The following is a 25,790-nucleotide window of genomic DNA, read 5'->3' as shown; positions in this document are numbered from 1 at the left end:
AGTGCCGCTGCTGCCATGGGCAGGGACACCTTCCACTGTCCCAGGCTGCTCCCAGCCCTGTCCAGCCTGGCCTGGGACACTGCCAGGGATCCAGGGGCAGCCACAGCTGTTCTGGGCACCCTGTGCCAGGGCCTCCCCACCCTCACAGCCACCAATTCCTTCCCCAGATCCCAGCTGGCGCTGCCCTCTGGCCCTGGGAAGCCATTCCCTGTGTCCTGTCCCTGCAGGCCTTGTCCCCAGCCCCTCTGCAGCTCTCCTGGAGCCCCTTGAGGCCCTGGCAGGGGCTGGGAGCTCTCCCTGGAGCTTCTCTTGTGCAGCTGAAGAGCCCCAGGTGTCCCAGGCTGGCTCCAGAGCAGAGGGGCTCCAGCCCTGGCAGCATCTCCGTGGCCTCCTCTGGACTGGCTGCAGCAGCTCCACGTCCTTGTGCTGTTGGAGGCAGGGCTGGGGCAGCTCTGCAGGTGGGCTCTCACCTGGGCACAGGGGCACAGGGGCAGAATCCCCCCTGCCCTTGGCCTCAAATGAGACTTAGATGAGGGAAGTCAATGGGAAAGGGAGAAAATACAGCAAAACCCTCAGCTTGTTTTAAAGACAACGTTGCATGTTCACTGATTTATAGATTTATTAAATCATTGGAAGTATGTAGGGAAAGTACTTGAGAGATTATTTTAAATGAAAAATGGGAGTCTTCACAGGGTAACATTTTTTCTTCTAGAAAATTTACAGAATTTTAAATGTGTCCCTGAAGACCTGTGGCGATTTTATTTGTACACAAATTATTTTCACTGGCTTCCCTGTCTTCTTCTGCCTGACAGCCGGGATGGTTCCACTGGAGCAATTATACAGATAAATGATGCTTCAAGGTGCAGTGCAACCATCAGAACTGTAGGGAGTGGGTTTTTTGGTGTAGCTTGGAGGTCCAGATTCCTGGCTGTGAAGGTGGGGAGCCCTTGGCACAGGGTGGCTGCCCCTGGATCCCTGAAATTCTCCAAGGCCAGGTGGGATGGGGCTTGGAGTACCCTGGGCTAGTGGAAGGTGTCCCTGCTCACGGCAGTGGGTGGGACTGGATAAGCTTTAATGTCCACTCTAAACTATTCTGGGATTCTACAGTATTTGTGTGTGTTTCTAAGCATTTCATAATAGCAGAGTAAACCCCAGATCTGCCCCGCTGTCGGTTCTCGCACCATCCATGGAGTTCCATCACCGAGACTGATCCGTGTTCTCTGCAGCCCACAGAGGGAACAGTTCTTCCCTCGGGTGACAAACAGATGGATGCAGGCTTTTCAGCCCATTTTTCCTCCTCTTTTCAGTGCCTGCTGTGCTGGAAAATGAGGGCATCCAAGGGCTTTCCAGTGTCAAACCGATGGGCTGCAAGCAGCTCCTGCTCGTCTCCATCCGTGTCCAGGGGAGCCAAAGCTTGGAATTAGGGGCAGCGCTGGGTCAGCCACGGACTGAGCACGAATTCATGGATGCGACCCCTCCACAGCCCCCTCAAGGAGTTTTACAGCGGGCTGGGCAGGGCAGGGTCAGGCTGGACATGAGGAGGGATTTCCCCATGGAAAAGATGGGGATGAACTGGAAGGGGCAGCCCGGAGATGGCAGTCCTCACCCCCGGAGGTGTCCAAGGATCGCCAGGACGTGGCACTGAGTGTCCTGGGCTGGTGACAAAGTGGGGATCGGGTGACAGGTTGGACTCGAAGATCCTTCCAACGGAAACGATCCCACGATTATCAGCAATTAACTCTCTAATTAACGCTCTAATTACCTGTGAGGGGGGCGGCGGGAGCCTCTCCCCTCAGCGACCACCCCCGCCGCCGATTCGCCAAAACCGCGCGGGCGAAAAGAAAAAAAAAAAAAAATCGAACTAAGCAGAAGCAAAACTTAAAAGCAAGCAAACAAAAAGACCCTCCTCTCCTCAAATTTAAAATAAATTAAAAGAGTGAAACTACGCGTAGAAGTTAACTTTAAGCAAAGCGCCTGCCGGCTGCGCGCCCGGCCGCCCCTTCCGCCCTCAGCGTGGCGAATCTGCGGGGCGGCGCTCGGCCGGGGCGCGGTGTGGCCATGGCGCTGCTGAGGGGTGAGGATCCGGATCCCGGCCTCCCTGAGGGGCTCCGGGGGTCTCTGAGGGGCTCGGGGGAGGATCCTGAGGGGCTCCGAGGATCTCTGAGGGGCTCCGGGGGGACACTGAGGGGCTCCGAGGATCCCTGAGGGGCTCCGGGGGGACCCTGAGGGGATCGGGGGGGATCCTGAGGGGCTCCAGGGGGATTCTGAGGGGCTCTGGGGGTCTCTGAAGGGCTCCGGGAGTCCATGAGGGGCTCCGGGGGTACGCTGAGGGGCTCCGGGGGGACACTGAGGGGCTCTAGTGCGACCCTGAGGGGCTCCGGGGATCTCTGAGGGGCTCCGGGGGGATCCTGAGGGGCTCCGGGGGCACTCTGAGGGGCTCCGAGGATCCCTGAGGGGCTCCGGGAGACCCTGAGGGGCTCCGGGGGGACACTGAGGGGCTCGGGGGAGGATCCTGAGGGGCTCCGAGGGTCTCTGAGGGTCTCGGGGGAGGATCCTGAGGGGCTCCGAGGATCCCTGAGGGGCTCCGGTGGTCCATGAGGGGCTCCGAGGATCCCTGAGGGGCTCCGGGGGTCTCTGAGGGTCTCGGGGGAGGATCCTGAGGGGCTCCGAGGATCTCTGAGAGGCTCCGAGGATCCCTGAGGGGTTCCGGGGGCACTCTGAGGGGCTCCGGGGGTCTCTGAGGGTCTCGGGGGAGGATCCTGAGGGGCTCCGAGGATCTCTGAGAGGCTCCGAGGATCCCTGAGGGGTTCCGGGCGGTCTCTGAGGGGCTCCGAGGATCCCAGAGGGGCTCGGGGGATCCCTGAGGGGCTCCGGGGGCACTCTGAGGGGCTCCGGGGGTCTCTGAGGGGCTCCGGGGGTCTCTGAGGGGCTCCGAGGATCTCTGAGGGGCTCCGAGGATCCCTGAGGGGTTCCAGGGGGTCTCTGAGGGGCTCCGGGGGGACACTGAGGGGCTCCGAGGATCCCTGAGGGGCTCCGGGGGGACACTGAGGGGCTCCGGGGGGACCGTCAGGGGCTCCGAGGATCCCAGAGGGGCTCCGGGCGTCCATGAGGGGCTCCGGGCGTCCCTGAGGGGCTCCGGGGGACACTGAGGGGCTCCGGGGGTCCCTGAGGGGCTCCGGGGGACACTGAGGGCGGGCGGTCACGGCTGGGACGCTGTAGAGACCCCTAAGGTGATGGGGCGCTCGGGAGTGACAAAGTGGAGCCCCCGAGAGCTGTTCCCGTGCCGCCCGGGGGATTTCCCTCACCGCCGTCCCGTCCGGGCCGGACTGCTGGAAATAATTACTGGAAAAAATCAGGAACTTCCAAAAAACGCCGGGCTGCGTGGGGACAGAGGGTGGGAATGATAGTCGTGGAGTGGGGGTGGGGTTCGGAGAGTAGGAATGTGGTCAGGGGGTGAGAATGGAATTCTCAGAGTGGGAATGTGGTCGGGTGAGAGTGGGAATGTGGTCAGGGATGGGAGTGGGTTTTCAGAGTGGGAATGTGGTCAGGGGTGGGAGTGGGTTCAGGGAGTGGGAATGTGGTCAGGGGGTGAGAATGGAGTTCACAGAGTGGGAATGTGTTCGGGGTGAGAATGGAGTTCACAGAGTGGGAATGTGGTCAGGGGTGGGAGTGGGTTCAGGGAGTGGGGATGTGGTCAGGGAGTGGGGATGTGGTCAGGGGGTGGAAATGAGGTGCAGAAGGTGAGGAGGGGGGTCGGAGAGTGTCAGTCACAGCCTCAGTTTTCAGCACTGCTTTATGCAGTAATTCAGTGTTTGGCTCCCTGTGGTGCTCTCAAAACAAACAAACCCATAGTAAGGGCTGTGTGTCTGTCATGGAACTGGGAATTGGTATTGTGTATCAGGAACAATTTCTCCGTGGAAAGGGCTGTCCAGCCTTGGCACAGCTGCCCACGACAGTGGTGGAGTCCTCATCCCTGTAAGGATTTAAAAGCCATGTGGATGTGGCACTTAGTGGGGTGACAGGGACAGGGGTGGCCTTGGCAGTGCTGGGGAATGGTTGGACTCCATAGTCTTAGAGTTCTTTTGCAACCCAGATGATTCTGTAATTCTGTGGTTCTCTGTTTACGTGTAAGTGACACCTCAAATGTCATTGACTGAGGGTTGGTCACTGACAGTCCAAGTCCTGCCTGTGTTAGTGTACTGATAGTGCAGGATAAATTCCTGAAGTCGCCACAGCTCCTGAGAGTGTTTGGTGCAAAGAACTAGTTTATGCTCTACCTTGTTTAAATTCTGTGACTCTTAAAAATGAGGTAAATACACCTTTTAGGACCTCCTCTTGTATGAAAACAAAATTGAAATTTATTGCAGTGGGGCTTATCTGTTTGACAGCACTTTGCTACTTGACAGACTGTACCTAAATAATAACATACATGTCAGTCATGGTGTGAGACATGAGACTACATAGTGCTAAAGCCTATGTAGTCAACATTGTATTAATTCTGATGGTTTTGCTGGGTTGGATTGGACAGAGGGCACCTTACCGATGTGATTTTAGTTTTCTGTGCCAGCTGCAGGATTTTCTCTCATCTCAATCCACAACACTTTCATATACCATTCTTGCTTCTTAACTTCCTTTTTTTAAAAAATATTTTTGTTGTTTTCTAGGCTTTCAAAATAGGATCTGATGAAGAGTTATTTTCATATCAAGTTCATTTGAGATATGTTGTAGGATTAAATAGTATTTCAGTTTCCTGTTAGGCAGCAAGTGGTTAACAAAACCAGTTTAAAAGATGTCTCAAATATAGTGTTTGGTAAGGATTCAGAGTGATCTTGGCTTTCTTGCCCCAAAAGTTTTCAGATCTCTGTGCATTTGGTACTATTTTGCTCTCATCCAATGTTTATCACCTTGGAAAATTGCAGAAACTATGGAATCTTTCTGTGATCATGTTGGACGGAACTAATGAATGGAAATTTAGGAAGAGCTGTCAAAGGACAAAGAGTCCTTCTTCAGTCAGGACTTCAGCCACCTCTTGATGCCTCTCCTGAAATTCTGTGGAGGGCACTTGTAGGTGCCTCTTCAGTCAATCAAAATTTGGCAGGCTCTGGAGTTATGTACCCTAAGGGACATAACCTGTCTGTGTCCAGGTTAACTCTACATTAGTTCAGCAGCCTGTGCTGCTGCTTCTTCGTCTTCTTTTCTTACTGCTTCAGTCCAGCCTTCTCTCTGACTCTTGAGTTATTGTTTTATGGAGCAGGCAGAGGGTGAACTCAGGCACGGGGCTGAACCCGAGGCCCACATTTTCTGCTGAGTCTGGGTTAGTGTTCAGCTGCCTCTGTTGTGTGACCTGCCCTGGTTTATTGGCCCCACGGTGCTGTCGGGAGGTGGGCAGCAGTGAGCAGCCTCCATGGAAAAAAAAAAAAGAGAGGGAGGTGGTGTTGATGTGAAGGGAACGTTTGAGGGCAAAGTTCCATCCTCGCCCCTGGACTGTTCATGAGGCAATGTCACAGAGGATGTGACTGAACAAATAACGTGGGGAACTGACAACCTGGCCAAAAGGGAGGAGAAAGAGTTCTTTTAGCCTGGTTCTTTTAGCCCGGGCTGGTCTGCAGCAAAGCTTTGTAATCAGTTTGGGTTGGCACGATTTGGAGGAGGCAGGGAATCAGTGGACAGGAGGAGTGGTGAAGAATGTGAGTATTTCCTGGTTTGCTGCAGGAACGATGTGCCAAGGAGGGAAGATTTAGATTGGGTATTGGGAAGAAGTCCTTTGCCATGAGGTGTGCCACTGGCACAGGTTTTCCAGAGAAGCTGTGGCTGCCTCTGGGTCCCTGGAAGTGTCCAAAGCCAGGCTGGGATAGTGGAAGGTGTCCCTGCCCATGTCAGGGGTGGCACTGGGTGGTCTTTGAAGTCCCTTCCAACCCAAACCATTCTGTGATAGGAGTCTGAGCATCCTGCCTGCACATTTTAGATCTCTACACTGTGTTAAGGTCCTTTTCAGTGGGGAACCTTGACCTTGACCAGTTTGGAATGTCCTTTTCTAGCAGTCATGCAGCCTGGGGTGCAAATACATACGAGATGGAGGAGCACCCTCTCTCTGACAAAACAGCCAAGTGACACGGATCAGATGACCTGTAATCAGTGCTCATGAGCAGCTTAATGAGCAAGCCATTTTCATTTGTCCACGCTCTTACATCTGTATATGTCCCTGCAGTGTTACCTAAAATAGCTGGGTGCTTGATGGGAGCTGTGGAAACGGGGGTTGTGAGCAATATTGTTCAACTAGGGTAAAGTTCACAGCCTGCCTCCCACTTGTTTTTCTGCACGTGGGGGCAGACAGCCAGTGTGACAGGCAACCAGGAGATGTTTGCTTGGCTTCAGGGATGGCTTCTCCCGAGCTGGAATTTGTATCGACTGCTTCTGGCCCCTGCATTTGCACACATGTGCTTGCACATGGTCTCCTGCCTAGTGAAAACTGGATTTTCTTCTCAGGAACCTAGAGATTCATGCTAAAGTGTATGGCATATGTATTTCTGGCGGGAGCATGGATTTTTTGATTAGGGAATGTTTTTCCCTGAAGCCGAAGTATTCAAAGTTGAAATGCATATAAAAAGTTTGGGGTTTTGCTTTATTGTTTGATTTGGTTTTTCCTTTTTTTTTTTTTTTTTTTTTTTTTTTTTCCCTGTGGAAACTGTTTCCGCATATAAACCAAAAATCTGCTGATTTTTCTAGGATGAGGGAACTGCTAAAAGCACTGTTCCTCATCTGATTCTTTCACAGGTGTCTACTACAGCATTTCCTAAATGTTACTGTGTGCTTTTAAGTACACTAGCACTAATTAATGTTTGATGTATGGGGCAGCCTACTCCAACTCCACATTTGTATATACTTCATTGTCAAACCTCACTGTGGAAAGGAGGTATATTTCCAGAATCTTCCCAGCTCTTCTTTCTGACTCTTAATTCTCCATGCCTTCCCAGTCCAAAGCACCATTACATTATTTATCTTGACCTTCCTGTGTTCATGTTGCCTATACTTAAAAAGTTTCATTTCAGTTTAGGGTCTTAGCTGCTGGAGGCTGGTTCAGTGCTCTCCTGGGTGTGAGGTGCTGTGCCTGTGGATAATTTCTGCCCCCGTTTCAGGTGTGTTCACTGCTGTGGGTCATTTCTGACCCCATTTCAGGTGTGTTCACTGCTGTGGGTCATTTTTTCCCCTGCCATTTCAGGTGTGTTCACTGCTTTAGGGTCATTTCTGCCCCCATTTCAGGTGTATTCGCTGCTGTGGGTCATTTCTGTGCCTGTTTCAGGTGTGTTCTCTGTTGTTGGTCATTTCTGCCCCATTTCAGGTGTGTTAACTGCTGTGGGTCATTTATCTCCCATTTCAGGTGTGTTCACTGCTGTGGGTCATTTTTCCCCCACCGTTTCAGGTGTGTTCACTGCAGAGGGTCATTGCTGCCCCTATTTCAGGTGTGTTCACTCCTGTGGGGTCATTTCTGCCCCATTTCAGGTGTGTTCACTGCTGTGGGTCATTTCTGCCCCATTTCAGGTGTGTTCACTGCTTTAGGGTCATTTCTCCTCCCGTGTCAGGTGTGTTCACCCCTGTGGGTCATTTCTGCCCCATTTCAGGTGTGTTCACACCTGTGGGTCATTTCTGCCCCATTTCAGGTGTGTTCACTGCTGTGGGTCATTTATCCCCCAATTTCAGGTATGTTCACTGCTGTGGGTCATTTCTGCCCCATTTCAGGTGTGTTCACTGCTTTAGGGTCATTTCTCCTCCCGTGTCAGGTGTGTTCACCCCTGTGGGTCATTTCTGCCCCATTTCAGGTGTGTTCACTGCTGTGGGTCATTTATCCCCCGTTTCAGGTGTGTTCACTGCTCTGGGTCATTTCTGCTCCCGTTTCAGGTGTGTTCATTGCTGTGGGTGATTTATTCCCCAATTTCAGGTGTGTTCACTGCAGTGGGTCATTTCTGCCCCATTTCAGGTGTGTTCATTGCTGTGGGTGATTTATCCCCCAATTTCAGGTGTGTTCACCACTGTGGGTCATTTCTGCCCCATTTCAGGTGTGTTCACTGCTGTGGGTCATTTCTGCCCCATTTCAGGTGTGTTCACTGCTGTGGGTCATTTCTGCCCCATTTCAGGTGTGTTCACTGCTGTGGGTCATTTCTGCCCCATTTCAGGTGTGTTCACTGCTTTAGGGTCATTTCTCCTCCCGTGTCAGGTGTGTTCACCCCTGTGGGTCATTTCTGCCCCATTTCAGGTGTGTTCACTGCTGTGGGTCATTTATCCCCCGTTTCAGGTGTGTTCACTGCTCTGGGTCATTTCTGCCCCCGTTTCAGGTGTGTTCACTGCTGTGGGTCATTTCTGCCCCATTTCAGGTGTGTTCACTGCTTTAGGGTCATTTCTGCCCCATTTCAGGTGTGTTCACTGCTGTGGGTCATTTATCCCCCGTTTCAGGTGTGTTCACTGCTCTGGGTCATTTCTGCCCCCGTTGCAGGTGTGTTCATCGTGGCAGCCAAGCGCACTCCCTTCGGGACCTACGGCGGGCTGCTGAAGGATTTCTCGGCCACAGACCTGACGGAACATGCCGCCCGAGCCGCGCTGGCCGCCGGGAAGGTCCCTCCCGAGATCATCGACAGCGTCGTCGTGGGCAACGTCATGCAGGTTGGGAGCCTGGAAAATCTGCTGCTCGGGGGATATTTTGGGCACCCTACCTATAGATAGCTGCCTCTGGGTGGCAGCCAAAGGGTGGAAGGGAAAGGGGTCAGCAGCAGCTGGCAGTCTAGTGTTTCCTGCTTGTGTTTGAGGGATGTGTGCATCATGTGTGATTTGTGGTGCTGTTGGGAGCAAGGCTTAGCTTGCTTTTTTTAGTGCCGGGGGTAGAGTGAACAAGGACGAGCTGACCTCCTAAAAGTATGTATCAATTAACTGGTTAATCCCAGGTACATTTCCCCTTTTCTAACGGCTTGAGCTGTGTGACTCAGTGATCAGTGATTTTTCACTGAGTTGCATGAATCCCTTTCTGTGTCAAGCCTGTAAGTGATTTGTGTTTTCTCTTGTGTTTTCTGTAGAATTTTTTTTGAGTGAATGCAAGTTTCCTTTGAGCTGGAAGGACACATGCCTTGACTGGCAGAGGCATTTGGACAGTTGTGTCTTTTCCAAAGAGCTTGTGAGGAGGATGCTGTTGTGTGCATTGCAGAACTTCAGTTACCCACGCATACAGATGAGGATGTTTGTTTTAGGCAAGACAGCAAAGAACATATATGTAGCTTTTTTTTTTTTTTTTTTTTTTGCTTTGTAGTTTGATTTCACCATTACTATTAAGGGTGAGGGCTTGTATTTGCACTGCCTGTTTCAAGGATGCAGAAGAAGCAAGTTACTGAGAATCTGGACAGTAAACAAAGAAACAAGCAGTATTCCTTCTTTGGATTCTGAGCCAAAAGAGTAGCTTTAAATTATTCTGTTTCCTACAGCTGCCATCTCAGGTTCTTTTATTCAGCTTTTCAAATTCGTGAGAGCTGTTTGTGTCCTAGGAAATAATTGCTGCACTCAAATCTTCTGTATTGCTTTCACATAAAAAACAGCAATCTCCTGATGAAGTTTCTTTCAATTTTGGAAGTACATGTTTTTTCCTTTGCATCATACTTCCCCATTCCAATGGATTTTTTTTTTTTAGATTCTAGTTTATTGATATTGTATGATTAAGTTTAATTAACTATGAATGTATGGCTATTTCAAACTCCCGTTCTTCAAGAAGTGGCTTGATTATTTTTTTTCCCCCTGAACTTGCATGCGTATCGTAGCACTGTGCACAGAACTTTGTTTTTATAATACATTTTAGCTCAGGGCATGTTCCCCAAGAGCATAGGTCTTCTCTCTGGTTTTGGGAGACCTTCCCCTGTTAGTCTGAGCAGTATTAGTTTACCTGAAAATAATTGCAGCTCGCCTGGCAGGATCTTGCCCTTGTGTCAGCCTGCTGTGTGGGTGCTGTTTTGAAAATAAGGGATAAGGGAAAACATGAAGTTGCTGACTTAGCACGCATTTTGTTTAAAATGCATATTAAGACAGTGAGACTTTCAGATCCCATAGGATGGTGTCTTCTTGGACTGAATCAGAGTGCTTCTGGTGAGTGCTAGATTTCTGCTGAGCCCACATCGTCTCCTGTCAGGGATAAATGACACCATTCTGGCTTTCCATCAAGGCTTTTTTTTTTTTTGCTTTCCAAATCAATGGGAGTGTGACAAAACCTCTTGCCTGTTCTGCCTGCAGAGCTCCTCAGATGCCATCTACATTGCAAGACACGTTGGTTTGCGTGTGGGAGTCCCCGTGGCTGTGCCAGCCCTCACTGTCAACAGGCTCTGTGGCTCTGGCTTCCAGTCCATTGCCAATGGCTGCCAGGTATGAAACCTGTATTTCTGTGTCAGTTGTAACTTTTGTCAGGCTGTTAATGTGTAGAAACATGTCCTTTGTGTTTGGGATGAGTCTTGACACGGATTCTTGGTAGAGATTTCTTTTTTTCCAGCACAGCTTTTTGCAGGAGTTCGGCCACCACAATGCCACGTGGTGTGGTTGGTTTTTAAAACCCAGGTATTGTAGCAATTTTTCATGGAATGAAATTCATGGAATTTTAACTAAATTCTGCCTAGTCCCCTCATTCTGAGGAATGAAACAAGTGCTAGCTGGTGCAGTGGAGCTCAGCTGCACAATAGTTGTCATCCTATGATCCTGTTTGTATGGACTGGAATTACTGGACTGCAGGAGTCTTTCATTTCTTGATCATTGTTTTTATTCTCGCCTGCATAGCTGTGTAAGCAGCAACCTCTGCTTTTTAAGTATGCTTTTGTTCAAACATCCAAAACTTTCATGGGTTAAGTAGTTCGTAGTGTCACTTTTAAAATAGAAGAGAATCAACTTCTCCTTGAGGAGCTGGCCAAAACCATTGAGTCAGAGCACAGGGATTTTTATTTCATTTGCTCATACATTGCTTTTATGAATACTTGAACAAGCAAATGTTTGGTTTTGTGAGATTTTTTTTTTTTATCTTCCTTGGCTAAAGAATTATTTTAGGTATGATCCGCTAGAAGAAAAATTTAATTTTCTTTCATTCTAGTTCATAAATAACGTCAAAGTCCAACTCAGTGAAGCCTTTTAAGGAAGCAGTATTTTTGAATACTCTGATGGTGCATTTAAGAACTGGGGCTTTTAGGCTTTTTGTGCTTTACCATTGATGTATTAGTGTGTTTTGGGTACTTATTTTGGCAGCTACATAGCTATTGTCTTGAAAAATTATGTCCCATTTTTTCTGAATTGTAAGGTGCTACTTCAGGCTTTGAAGTGTAATTTGTGTTCCTTTTGAGGAGAGTGGGAGCTCAAAACCACCAGTGCAGCCATTTGAGAGCCAAACCACAGGAGCATGCAGGTGCCTAATGCCTTTGTACCTCTGCTGTCACCTGTGCACACCCATATCCTCTTCTTCCCTCGTGGATACAATCATTCTTTGCTGAAAGGAAGCAAAAGGGACATGGCATAAAGGAGACAGACCCCAGCCTTAACAGAAGGGCAAAACCTTTATAAATATAAACACATGACTAAGTTTGGGTTCATTCTAAGTTCCTTGCTTTGTAGGTGACAACCTTTTCTTTTAAAGCAGCTGTTCCTTTCTTACTCCAACAGCAATCTCAATCCTGTGTTTTACTGCCTTAACAGGAGATTTGCCTGAACGAGTCAGAAGTTGTTCTGTGTGGTGGAGCTGAGAGCATGAGCCAGGCTCCTTACGCGGTCCGAAAGGTTCGGTTTGGGACCAGGCTGGGAGCAGAACTCAAGGTACTGTTTTTGTTCTCTGAGCAGAGCATTGTTTAGGACCAGAACTGTAAGCACTTGTCAGATTGTACCTTTATTCTGACCCAGAGATGGGATAACTGAAAGGCGTTTTAAAAGCTTTTATTTGGTTTTCAGTCTCATGTGAGGAGTGAGATAGTACAGATGTTGCAATTCACACTATCATAATCAGAACCCAAACTATTTCCTAATTACAACTCATTATGAGGTTTTTTTTTGGCCTGTCAGCTTTTGCCACACAGTGCTGCTAATGCCTTAAAGCCAATAATCTGAAATTACCCCTTTCTGTAATACACGTTCCATAGTTCTGTTTCTCCAGAGTGTCTAGTCTAGTTAGAAGACTAGGAAACTTTTCTAGTTCCATTTCTCTCTCAATGTCTGTCCTATCCCATGGCATTTCTAAGTCAGCATTTTTTAATTTCAAGAGCTTGCACACTGATGCAGATGCTATCTGAGTCTTCTGTCAGGCTTTGAGAATTCTCTACAAATCCATTTCCGACATTTCCCCCTCTCTGGAATGGAAAAAAACTTCTTCGATGGCCTTATTCATCATTTGTTTTACACAGTGAAGTACATAAGGCACTATCACTAATATTGTCACTATAACAATTCATACATATAAACTTACTTCACAAAACTCCTTTAGCTAAGGTGTAAAAAAATATTTTAAAACAAGTTGTCTAACCATGATCTATTGTTGGTTTTAATTTGACTTATCAAATCTTTCAGTTTTTTTGAAGTTGTTTGTGGATGGACTCTGAATGGTTGGACAAATTTAGTGCCATTTTCCACAGGCACTAATTCCTTGCAAATGAAATTATTGGAGACTAGATTGTGACTTTGTAGCTTAAAACATTTATCTAGTATTCAGATAGTATGAAAACAGTAGGTTCAGGCCATTTTGTGAAGCATGCCAGTTTTCCAGCTTTTTCAAAACCATTTTTGAGATCACGTTCCATGTTGAACATACCCAATAAACTGCTAGATGCAAAATTTACTTCACTTGGTACATCCTTTGTAAGTACTGTGCACAAAATATCTGTGAAGTAGAGGCACACACAGTTCAGGCAAGGCTAGTAATGCTGGCAGTGGGTAGATAGACTGGTAAAGAACATGTATACCCCCAAGCTGTGAGCATCTCTCAGCGTCAAAGTGGAACCTTGATGTTAAATCCATTGACAAGTAAGTCATCTTTACATTTTCCTCTGAAGGTAAGTCCTAAATGAATACTGTGGGAAATGTGCAGCAGGATAAATTGATAACATGCCACCGCTTTCTTAGTGGGTCATAGCTGACATCAAGATGCAAAATTAGGATGTTTCAGTGTTTCAGCCCTTTGGGGTTTTTTCCCACATTGTATTTCCACTGTGAAGATGGTGACTATGATCTGTGCTTCATTCTGTTCTTGTGTGGCACAGGTCCTACAGACAGCACCTTGGTACACCAAGTAGGTGCAACTGAGTTCTTAGGAAGATAACTGAATTACACAATGACAAGTGAATGAATGGTTTATTTTGCAGAACTTTACTGCTGGCAGAGATGACAAAACCCGTCTGAACTGACTGGGATTGCCTTTATCAGGTTGAGTGAAGGTAGACTTGGGTATTTTCTCCCCTGAGATGTCACAGAAACCTGTGATTCTAGTAAGGGGATTTTACCTGACAGTAGAGGAAGAGCTAAAGAATCAGTAGGCTGCTGTGCCTTCTCACAGTGCCTCCCATTTCCTTCTTGGCAACCAGACAGGTGTGTTTGCTCACAGGGCTCTAATAAATAATTAATGCAGAAGGGAAATATGCTGAAATACTAAAAGTCTGTTTTTTAAAGCTTTGCCCAAACCTCTTGGGGCCACGTGTGAGTGGAAAGAAGTGCACTAGAGCACAGTGGAGATTAACTAGAGTAGCACACAATAACTTGCACACTGTCTTTCAGTATGTTCGTTCTAATTAGTAAATTATCTGTAGGTAACCTGAATTAATTTTACAAAGAGCCATTAATTTTCAGGAGACTGCTGAACAGTCAGAAACTGTCAGTAATAAACACAGTATTGCTGTTCTTTCTGATTTTCTTCTTACTGTTGTCCTTTTCTGATTTTCTTCTTACTGTTGTCCTTTTCTGGTTTTCTTCTGATGTTCCACGCAGCTGGAAGACACGTTGTGGGAAGCCCTGACAGATACACATGTCAAAATACCTATGGCAGTGACAGCTGAAAACCTGGCTGCAAAATACAGCATCTCCCGAGAGGACTGCGACCGGTACGCGCTCAAAACACAGCAGAGGTGCAAAGCTGGTGAGTCAGTCGAGGAGTGGATGCTGGTTTCAGGTTCTAATCAGTTTTTTGCACTGATTCAAAGTGTTCTCAGGTTTTCTCTGGCTCTTGGTGTAGTTTGTCCTTCTGTTTGTGTGCTGTAATTTGTGATTTTGTTGGCCCCGTGGTACAAATTACACACTCTTGGGGGCGTTGACTTTGTACTGAGTCAGGTGTTGCACCTCTCAGAAGGTTTAGTAGGAACCCCTTTCCACTGCCTTCCTGTGCCATCCTCAGGGACATTCCATGGCTGTTGAGGCAGCAAACAGCATTGGCCAGTCACGGGTCAGCTCCTGCCTGAGCAGGATTCACGTTGGTGAATATCATTTGTTGGTGCCTCTCTGGTGGGATGCAGCATTGTCCCAGCCACGCCTGACTTCACTCCTTTCTTTACTCTGCATGGAAGAACAGTCTTCCACAGCGACCCACATCCTTCTTGTGTGCCAGCATGTGCTGTAATTCATCTAAACCCTTCTGCTTTCTTTTGCAAATTGGATGTTGTTCTTGAATGCTTGAACAGTCAGAGCACATAGAGTATGAAGAGAGGATATTTGTTTAGGAGCTGTGTTTTATGCTGTTTTCTGGGTGGTTTACGTGCCCAAAACCCTAATTTAGAGGCATTCAGCTCTGGGGCCTCCAGTGTAAGGAGAATGTGGAGCTGCTGCAGCCAGTCCAGAGGAGGCCACAGAGATGCTGCCAGGGCTGGAGCCCCTCTGCTCTGGAGCCAGCTTGGGACACCTGGGGCTCTTCAGCTGCACAAGAGAAGCTCCAGAGAGGGCTTGGAGCCACCTGAGACAGTGAAAGGTGTCCCTGCCCATGGCAGGGGTTTGGAGCAAGATGGACTTTAATGTCCCTTCCAACCCAAACCATCCCAGGTTTCTGTGATCCAGGTGCTGTGAAGTTTAGGCCAAAAGCCAGTAGAATGTGCAGTGGGCATCCTGGGACTCATCATAATTGCAGGCCAAAGGTGAACATGAAGGAAAGATCTAAGCATGACTTCAGAGTCTAATGACGGTGCATTTTAACAGTGGCACTCTTGAAGGAAGATTTTGGATTTTTTCCAGTGGATGTAGAAGTGTTTTTTGTCACTTTTCTTCATCATTTATTACCTTTCCACCTTGTTCTTCTTCTTACATAGCTCCTGCCATTCCTGGAGCCTTTGTTAGAAACTGTGGTTCTTGTTTTCTAGGATTTTACTTTGCTGTTTGTATTTCTTATAGGACCAGATTGTCTTATCCCACTGTAAAGAGAGAGCCCTGTGTGTAATCAGGAAAGAAAAAGGTTTTGAGTCATTTGTTGAGAAACCCAGAGGTAGCTAAACAGCATCAGATCTGACAATTTCTATGTCTTAGTTTTAAATCTGTGTCTCATGTTATATTAGACAATCTGGACAGATGCTTTTTGGGGCATCTTAGATACCTACAATGGCTTGAATTATTTTAGGTTGTTTAGGCAGCTGAATCCCATCCTGAGATCCTGGCTTGACAGTTGAGAGCCTTTGGAGGAGTGCCTTGAATAGAATTTTGATTGATATACAGTATCTTATCAACAGAAACAATGTGGCTCAAGAGGTTTTTTGCACATTCCTCTCCGAGTGAGATTTGTATTTTGGCCATCTGAGAAATGACAGAGTTGTAAAATAAGGCAGCAGTAGAGAGGAATATGTACTAAAAATAAACCTAACTGTTTACACAAAAAAACAAACCAAGAAGTGTTCAGCTGTTTGAACCTGAAATAAAGTTTCGATATCTGAGACTTTCTTTGGAGAAGTTTGAGAGTGTAATTGCATAGTTTTTGCCAGTTTCTTAAAATAACAAATACCACAAAAAACCCCAACAATAAAATGCAACCAGTTTATTTAAGCAAAATAAAGCATAAGTATTGGTGTCCCTGGACTTTTGGTTCAAATAGAGCAGAAGCTGTGTGCACATGAAAATATGGTCATGCTGAACAATCACCTTGATGTTTTTATCAAGTCCTTTTATTTTCCTTTTTCTGGTTGCAGCTAACGATGCTGGCTACTTTAATGCTGAGATGGCACCAATTGAAGTGAAGACAAAAAAGGGTAAGGAAAGCCTACAAAAGGACGAGCACCCCAAACCCCAGACCACTATGGAACAGCTGACAAAACTCCCGTGTGTCTTCAAAAAGGATGGAACAGTCACGGCAGGGAATGCTTCAGTGAGTACATCAGACCCTTGGGCTGGGCAGATCTTCCCTCTGTGGTTCTCCAAATTTATTGCCACTGTTTTTATCTCTCACCCAGTTGGCTGTCAGGGGTGTCTCCTGACGAAAATGACTTCTAATTCTGCAGCTAAATGGCCTGGCTGACTCTTCCAGCCCTGAGGTGCCAGGGGATCCTTCAGTCAGCTCCTGAGTCCTAAAATTTGATTCTGTGGATTGACACTGATCTTGCAGTCAGGCACTGGCATTTCTTCATCAGCCTTCAGCTGTGCAGTTGGTAGCTGCAGTGGCTGTGTAGCCACTCTGCTTTCTTTGGGAGGCAGTGGTTACTGAACTTATTTAACCTACATTTTGTTGGTGGGCATCCTGGTGCTGCTCATCCTTCTACCACAGCTACTGTCCTCTCTCCTCCAAACCACATTTTGCTCTTACCCAGAATATACTCAGTCCTTAGTGGCATGTCATTATGGACTGTTCCTCTCACCAGTCATTGTCTTAATTAATTGATTGAAGTTCTTTGGGCCAGATGGAGTGCTGTGATCATACAGTCTGAATTCATGCCTAAAATAGATCATAGCCACAGTAAGTGTGGGTGTCTGTAAAGTATCTTTTATAATTAATAGCACATACATTATCCATTATTAATAGTGTTCTTGCAAGTCAGCAGAATCATATTTCCAATGCAGGAAAGACTTACTTTTCTTTTCTAACACATTGGAATTTATTAAACATTTATCTATATTTAACTTTCTTTCCCCATCCTCAGAATAGTGAAAGATTGAATAAACATTGTTAAATATTAATTATAGTACCTTAGACTTGAGCCCCTTTTTGGGGGTTAATTTAAATGGTTTGAGGGGTTTTTTGTTTCTTTGTACTGTCTCACTAAGAATTCTTCTCTCTTACTGCAAGGGTGTGTGTGATGGAGCTGGTGCAGTCATTCTTGCCAGTGAATCAGCACTTAAAAAACACAGTCTTACTCCTCTGGCAAGAGTAGTAGCCTATCACTCAGCTGGCTGTGACCCTTCCATCATGGGCATTGGTAAGTTACAGTAAAGCACATCATTCTGTAGCATCCAGCAGCATTAAAATGTTTTTGTCATGGGCATTCTAAAGGAAAGGAAAAGATGCTTCACTGTGCTCAGGCTGGTGGCTCTGAAGGTGGTTCTGTGTCCTGCTGTCCATCCTGCTCTGTCAGTCCATACCTCTTGTGCAGAGGGACAGATTTGCTCCTCAGTTTGGCTGGAATGGTGTGTGCAGTGCCTGAACCACAGTAATAGCACAAGCATAGTCCCCCAGGCTCTTCCTTCTTCCCCTTTTTTAGTCAAGAGAACTCTCTTTTAGTCAAGAGAACAGACACTCAGACATTTATTTTAAAAAACATTTTCCACTAAAATTCACTTTAGTTTCCTGTAAGCTCTAAATCCCATGATAAAATGTGTAACTGTGAGTTGCCTGCCTCACCTCTTGCTGATGGAGTAGTGGCTATGTGAACATCTTTCAGCAGTTGGCTCAAGCTGCTTGGATCTCAGCGTATGTGTCTGTTCAGGTATTACTTGGCAAACCAAACCCTTTCTTGGTTGCTTTTAGTCCCCTGTTTTCCATTTCCTCATCGAGTATCTCTTAGTGCAAACAATCCCTCAAAGCCAATCCAGACACCACAGGATTTTTCCCTTCGCTTTGGTTTGCAGACAGCATTGTATCCCAGCACTGCTTTCCATCTCTGTCCTTCTGTTCAGAGGAGCTGTTGTTGCCTGGTTCTGTGTGTCAGTAGAAATGCAAATGAGGCATTGTCAGATTTGTTTTCCTGGTCAGACTGACACAGCCTTCAAGCAAACGTGGAGGGAGGGCTTTTTTTTGCTGGACTTTGTGCTGGCACTGTGCTTCCTAAACCAGCCCATTCTCTCTAAGTCAGGCAGCTCTTCTAGCTTGTTTAAAAACTTCATAAATCATATGGAGGATCACTTTAGTATCCCAACTCCTTCGCACCACAGCTTGTCTCCAGCAGCTCAAAGAGACCAGATGAGATTCATTGACATGACAGCAACAGATCTGACAGACAGGAGCTCAGTCTGAGCCACTGTCCTTTCACATACTGACAGTGATTCCTGTCTCACAGTGTTCAGTGAGAGAATTCATTATTTTAAAAAAGAGAGGGGGGGGCAATGTTTACTTGGCTGTCGTTTAGGAGTCTTTGTATTGTCCACATGAGACCCTCCCATTACCCTCATGCGTAACAGGCATACTAAAAGCCTTCCCTAATGAGATGCACTTGGAGTCCAGTATTAAGCTGCCTGGGGCTCCCTAATACTCCACTGAGCTCTGAACTGTACCCTTTCTTCTTTTTATTTTTCTGTCTCTTCGGTAATTTACTTATTTTTATGTTTTTATTCTTTGAGCTATGTGTTTTCATCACCGTTTTTTGGCGGTGTGATAGCATTTAGGATTGTTGGTGTGTTAGAAGTGGATGATCAGCCACCACCCAGCATCTCAGAATGGTTCTCATACAAGCACATACATAATTAACCCTTCCAAATTCTCTTTGAGTGTGTGTTTCCTTAGGTAGCTGTGTTTGAGATTAATTTCTCTTAGTAGATTGTATTTGGTTACAGAAGGCAGCTTTCTTCCAGAGGGCAGTATTTTTGCTAAAGTCTTAATATTCTGAAAACCAAAATCTTACTTTCTTCAGTTGTCCAAAGCCTGGGTCTGAGGGAGCATTTAATTGTTTGGAATAATCTAATTAAATGCTTGGCTTTTTACTCAAAGATTTTCAGATACATTAAGAACACCAAAACAACAATACCCATAACTAAGCCCATGACCAGCAAACTCTAGAGCAGCCTGTATTTTTCCTTTTTTGTTTACCTGCAAGTTGTGAGGAAAGAATAAATGGAACCAACAGTACTGGGAAGTTGAAGGCCTCGAAACCATTGTGAAGTTGTTTTATTTGACTGGGGACTGTCACTTCCCTTGAAAGCTCTGTGTGCAGCAGTAGTGACATTCTTAGCTTTCCCTGGCTGTATGTTTACAAGGAGACCAAGTAGTTTTGAGATTTAGGAGTTCTCTTTCCACCTAATAAAAGCAGGTGAGTGACATATCCAGGATTCATTGGCTGCACAGAGGCTCATGAGATTTTATGAATTTATCTTATGAAAAAGAAGTTTCTAGTATTAATTTAATATTTTTTAAAACAATTTAACTAACCACATGTGATTTCCAAACAGGTCCTGTACCTGCAATCACAGAGGTTCTGAAGAAGGCAGGACTGACCCTGAAGGATATGGATTTGGTAGAGGTGAGATGTGGAGCAGTGATTTTACCCCTGATCTTTTTTAGCAGGAAGATTCCATTCATGCCATGTAGGTGCTCTTGCCTGTCAGGAGCCTGCCTGACCTCTGTCCATCCAGTTTCTGCTGCACAGTCACTAATGCAAAAATCCCAGGCATGTGGAAACTGGAAATGGTGTGATCGCATTCCGTGGAACAAAAATACCCTCATGTGACATGACATTTTACTGTGTTGGCTGCACTGCTCATGTTTTTAATTAGTCATACATGTGAACAGGGCCTTTTTCTGTCAGTTCTGCCTCAGAACATAATGCACCTTTTTTTATGAACGCACCTCCTATTTGCTTAGTATTTGAATTTAGTTGGGTTGGATTGACAGGCGTGTGTTGTGAGCATCCTGCTACAAACACAGCATTTAATGCTTTTCTTAAAAGGACCTGATGGACCAGGTCACGTCATTTAATCTTGTCTGCACACCTGCTGCTGAAAGCTAGTGTAAAATCCCTGTCCTTTCTCTGGTGCTTTAGGTGAACGAGGCATTTGCACCTCAGTACCTGGCTGTGGAAAAAGTGTTGGGCCTTGACCCTGAGAAGACCAACGTCAACGGAGGTGCCATTGCCATCGGCCACCCTCTGGGGGCCTCGGGGTCACGGATCACAGCTCACCTGGTGCATGAGTTAAGGTATGCCCACACACAGGAGCTGCTCGGGGTGGCTGCAGTGCTGGTGGATTTATGCCTGCAGACATTCTGGTTGAGTCGTGGTTGCTGTGTGGATAAACTCTTCCAGTCAGCCAGCTTAAAACCCTCCCCACTGAGATGTGCCATTTCCTGTAGGAATTTGCCACCTCTGTGCTGCAGTGCAGGTCCTGCCCTCGCCTCACATTCTATATTCCTGTCATGACAGCATCCGTTGGTTCACCTGGATCTGATCCAAGCCCACAGGAGTCTGTGGGAAGGTTTCCTTTTTTTTAAATGGCCTTTGAGCAAAGTCTGTTCTCTTCTTAACACGGTGCATTTCGTGGGATCATAGAGTCCTAGAATGGTCTGGGTTGGAAGAGACCTTTAAAGACCATCTCATTCCATCCCCTGCCACAAGCAGGGACACCTTCCACTATCCCAGTCTGCTCCAAGCCCTGTCCAGCCCAGCCTTGGACCCTGCCAGGGATGGAAGAACCACAGCTGCTCTGGGAAACCTGTGCCAGGGCCTCACCATTCTGATAGCCAGGAATTCCTTCCCAATATCCCATCTATCCCTCTCCTCTGGCAGTGGAAGCCGTTCTTCCCTTGCCCTGTCCCTCCAGGCCTTTGTGCAAAGTCCCTCTCCAGTCCCCTTTAGCTATTGGAAGGGGATACTTTAAAATACTTTAAAATACTTTTTTAAAAAGACCTTCTCTCTCTTTTAGTCCATTTTCAGAAATTCTTGCTTTTTTGGCTTGCTTGATATGCTTAGCACCATTTTAATCTGAATTTTCTTTTTTTGCCTCCCCTCAGGGGGGACATCACTGTGTCTCTTTGCTTGTACCTGCAACACTGTCTTAGTGCTCAGCCATGAAATTTAACCTTGCAGAAAACTGTTTTTTGGAGTGTGGCTATGGGAAAGCTACCATTTAAAAACCGCCTCAGTAGTGTTCAGGCAGTTTAAGAACTACTCCAGAAACGTTCAGGTGGGGTCTAGAGGAAGAAGTTCCTGCCTGTGGCAGGGGGTGGAACCAGGTGATAGCTAAAAGTCATCATTCAGAAATATTTCAACATCGGTAGGGACTTCATGGTATTTCGCTAGAAAAATAACAACATACACATTCTAAAACGTCGTCCTCAGTAACACTGGGCTGGTTTCCTCTCAGAAAACCAGGACAGGGGCTGCTGTGGTTTCCTGCAGGTAACACATCTTCCCTGTTGCTGTTTCTGAGCAGGCGCCGCGGCGGGAAGTACGCGGTTGGGTCAGCGTGCATTGGCGGTGGGCAAGGCATCGCCGTGCTCATTGAGAACACAGCCTGATGGGTCCTGGCCTCAGCTGCCGATTCCCTGAGAAATCTGCCTCCTGTGACTTCCCTGAGAAACCTGTGCCTCCTGTGAAAGCAGAGCGTCGCTGCCTGCCTTTCCTGCAAGGTAAAGGAACGACTGAGCAGTCAGAATTCTGAACAAAAAAGATTCGTTGATGTCTTTTTAACTAAAGGAAGTGCAGCGTCAATGTAATTTCACACTGATGAGGTATTTTCTAAAAGCCTCTTTTCAATCAATGTGTTTCTGTAGGCAAAATTATTTTCATTTCCTGAGGAAATTGCCTGTCAAACTTTCACCCAACCTGCCTTAAAATAGCAGTCAGTGCAGCTTTTCAAGCAAGTATTGCTTAAACTTATTTCAGCTACTGACACTGTCTGGAACATGTGCCTCTTTTATTATCAGGAAATGTGAAAATGTAATCAGAGACTTTCTGAAGTATATATTGATTGTAGATTGATGGCTATTAAACTGTACCCTGCTGTTCTGCAAGGGAAAAGAGCAGAAGCTGGAATTTTCATTGTGCCTCCCAAAAGAATAATAAATACAACACAAAAAGAAAAAGGGCTTGGTGTTCTGTTTGTAAGTTTATTTTAAAAGTAAGTACTGTGACAACCGTTACTTTTGGGAAATGGGTGTTGGGTTTTGGAGAGTGTTTTTCCTGACTGAGGAATAACTGATGTTAGGTAGTTTTTAGAGAACTCCAGCAAATCTGCCAGCCCTCCAAAGAAGGGGTGGTGACTGCATCTGGCCTGTTGTCAAATGGTAACTGCATGCATTCAGCATCTCATTCTTAAACTTCCTCTGATAGTGTCACCCATATTTCTTGGGTCTGTTGTTCTTGGCCAGTTTGGGAGCTGCAGCTCCAAGGAAGCTGCCTGGCCTCTCAGAGGCAATGGAGTTGGAGTTATGAATCATTTGACAGAACCAATGTGACATTGGGGTGAAATAAAGCCTTTGTGCTCCCTAGAGTCTTTCAGTGAGCAGCTTGCAGCTTGCTCTGATGTGCATGTCTTCATCAGGTACTCACTGGAGAGAGCCCTATCAGAGACAGCACACACCTCTCCATAGCACTGGAACAGGAGCAGAGGCTTCAGCCTTTACTCTTTCTCATCCTCTGTCCACTGTCAGATATTCCTTATCTACAGCAGCTTCTTGCCACTACTGGCATGAGAGGGTTGTGAAAGCCAGGCAGTTACTCAAACCTGTGTGCCTAGCCTAGCAGGAAATGCAGGTCAAGGCAAGTGTTGCTGCAGCTGGTGGATAACAACTGAAGTATGCTGATCACCTTCCCAGGGGTTTTCATGGGTGCAGTGACTTCAGCAACTGTAGAGATACTTAGCACTGCTTATATGGATTAAAAAAGACTCAAACCAACCCAGCTGCCGTAGACCAGCAAACCAGATGTTTGTTTAATACAGTATCTGTTTTCCTCTCTCTACTGTTACCTTAGTAAATTAGGATTACTGGGATTTCACTGCTCAAAATACATTTGCCACATGGATTTTGCCACATCCTTTGCAGGAGGATTTTTATTTAATAACCAATAGTGCCTTCTGTAATACCCAGTAACTAATTCCCTCTTCCTTCTTGGAATCATAGAAGCATGGAATACCCTGAGTTAGAAGGGACCCACAGGGATCCCCCAGTCCAGCTCTGTCCCTGCACAATCCCACCCTGGCATCCCTGGCAGTGCTGTCCCAGCTCTCCTGGAGCTCTGGGGCCATGCCCATTCCCTGGGGAGCCCAGCACCCTCTGGGGGAAGAGCCTTTCCCTGATATCCAACCTGAATCTGCCCTTACAGAACTTCATGTCATTCCCTCAGGTCAAGTCACTGGTCACAGAGATGATGGATGGGTTCTGCCTCTCCTCTTTCCCTCATGATGGAATTTATGGGCAGTTCTTGACTGTGGATGATCATTGAATTCTCATTTTCGGATAACCGGATGAAGTATCTCATCCTGTGTAATAACAGTTCTTTATGAGCTCATCACTGTGTGTTTACATTAAATCCCCTTCATGTGCTTTATTTAGTACGTAATGTTTCATTTCCTGGTTTTATCGCTCAGATTTTTGACATTCATGTGTAATTCTAGCCATGAGAGCTGCATTTGGTCTTCCTGAATAATGGCATATTTTCTGCAAAATGCTTCATGATGACCTTATTTTCCAGACAACTTTTTATGCATAAGCTACAACTTCCAGATACCTTGACAAATGTTTTATCAGCAAAGACGATGATTTCTTTGCAGTATGAGCCAACTGCTTATTCCCATGTCATTCCAGTTTTATCCCATTCATTTCCTGTAAAAACCTCTGATGAAGGGCTTTGCCACACTAAAGTGAATCAGTGAAAAATCCTTTCCCATGAAGTTACTGGGAATTCATCTTCTTCCACAACACCCAGCTGAAGTCAGCCAGGTCAGAGTGTTGTGTTCATGGAATCATGGAATGGTTTGGGTTGGAAGGGACCTTGGAGATTGTCCCACTCCAGCCTCTGCCATGGGCAGGGACACCCTCAACCAGATGAGATTGTTCCAGCCTGGCCTTGAGCACTTCCAGGGATCTAGGAGCAGCTACAGCTCCTGGAAAACCTATGCCAGGGTCTCCCCACCCTCACAGCCACCAATTCCTTCCCAATGTCCCATCTAAATCTACTTTGTGCCAATTCAACTCTTGGATGGTTGAGACCAGCAACAATCCCTCTGCATTCCTCTTCTATAGTTCCTGATTTCACTTCTAAGCCTAGAGCATGACAATCCCAGAAGGCCAAAACCAGGTCTTGTGCTAGGCCCTCCACAAACACGTTTTGCTGTGCTTCAGAATACAGAATCACAGAATGGCAGAATGGTTTGGGTTTGCTGTGCTTCAGAATACAGAATCCCAGAACGGCAGAATGGTTTGGGTTTGCTGTGCTTCAGAATACAGAATCCCAGAATGGCAGAATGGTTTGGGTTTGCTGTGCTTCAGAATACAGAATCACAGAATGGTTTGGGTTTGCTGTGCTTCAGAATACAGAATCACAGAATTGCAGGATGGTTTGGGTTTGCTGTGCTTCAGAATACAGAATCCCAGAATGGCAGAATGGTTTGGGTTTGCTGTGCTTCAGAATACAGAATCACAGAATGGCAGAATGGTTTGGATTTGCTGTGCTTCAGAATACAGAATGGCAGAATGGTTTGGGTTTGCTGTGCTTCAGAATATAGAATCACAGAAGGGCAGAATGGTTTGGGTTTGCTGTGCTTCAGAATACAGAATCACAGAATGGTTTGGGTTTGCTGTGCTTCAGAATACAGAATCACAGAATTGCAGGATGGTTTGGGTTTGCTGTGCTTCAGAATACAGAATCACAGAATGGCAGAATGGTTTGGGTTTGCTGTGCTTCAGAATACAGAATCACAGAATGGCAGAATGGTTTGGGTTTGCTGTGCTTCAGAATACAGAATCACAGAATGGCAGAATGGTTTGGGTTTGCTGTGCTTCAGAATACAGAATCACAGAATGATTTGGGTTTGCTGTGCTTCAGAATACAGAATCACAGAATGGCAGAATGGTTTGGGTTTGCTGTGCTTTAGAATACAGAATCACAGAATGGTTTGGGTTTGCTGTGCTTCAGAATACAGAATCACAGAATTGCAGAATGGTTTGGGTTTGCTGTGCTTCAGAATACAGAATCACAGAATGGCAGAATGGTTTGGGTTTGCTGTGCTTCAGAATACAGAATCACAGAATGGCAGAATGGTTTGGGTTTGCTGTGCTTTAGAATACAGAATCACAGAATGGTTTGGGTTTGCTGTGCTTCAGAATACAGAATCACAGAATGGCAGAATGGTTTGGGTTTGCTGTGCTTTAGAATACAGAATCACAGAATGGGTAGGGTTTGCTGTGCTTCAGAATACAGAATCACAGAATGGCAGAATGGTTTGGGTTTGCTGTGCTTTAGAATACAGAATCACAGAATGGTTTGGGTTTGCTGTGCTTCAGAATACAGAATCCCAGAATGGCAGAATGGTTTGGGTTTGCTGTGCTTCAGAATACAGAATCACAGAATGGTTTGGGTTTGCTGTGCTTCAGAATACAGAATCACAGAATGGCAGAATGGTTTGGGTTTGCTGTGCTTCAGAATACAGAATCACAGAATGGCAGAATGGTTTGGGTTTGCTGTGCTTCAGAATACAGAATC

At 46.3% G+C, this 25,790-nt stretch overlaps 1 protein-coding gene across 1 annotated transcript; it reads left to right on the top strand.

Moving 5' to 3' along the window:
* The first annotated feature begins 2,029 nt into the window (after positions 1 to 2,029).
* Positions 2,030 to 22,173, top strand: ACAA2 (acetyl-CoA acyltransferase 2). Its single transcript, XM_066340013.1, has 10 exons — positions 2,030 to 2,074; positions 8,489 to 8,655; positions 10,261 to 10,389; positions 11,698 to 11,814; positions 13,969 to 14,116; positions 16,140 to 16,315; positions 17,231 to 17,360; positions 19,543 to 19,613; positions 20,133 to 20,287; positions 21,520 to 22,173. The coding sequence occupies exons 1-10, from the start codon at positions 2,059 to 2,061 to the stop codon at positions 21,602 to 21,604; spliced, it is 1,194 nt and encodes a 397-aa protein (XP_066196110.1). The 5' UTR covers positions 2,030 to 2,058; the 3' UTR covers positions 21,605 to 22,173.
* Positions 22,174 to 25,790: the final 3,617 nt, after the last annotated feature.

This window comes from Sylvia atricapilla, chromosome Z (assembly GCF_009819655.1).
Source record: "Sylvia atricapilla isolate bSylAtr1 chromosome Z, bSylAtr1.pri, whole genome shotgun sequence".
NCBI lineage: Eukaryota > Metazoa > Chordata > Aves > Passeriformes > Sylviidae > Sylvia > Sylvia atricapilla.
Note: the sequence above shows the minus strand (reverse complement) of the source record. Positions and strands in the feature narration are given on the sequence as shown.

Excerpts from the sequence above, each read along its gene's own strand:
- ACAA2 (XM_066340013.1), top strand. Across the intron at positions 8,656-10,260 it reads TCGTGGGCAACGTCATGCAG|AGCTCCTCAGATGCCATCTA; the intron begins GTTGGGAGCCTG and ends TTCTGCCTGCAG. Across the intron at positions 19,614-20,132 it reads AGGATATGGATTTGGTAGAG|GTGAACGAGGCATTTGCACC; the intron begins GTGAGATGTGGA and ends CTGGTGCTTTAG.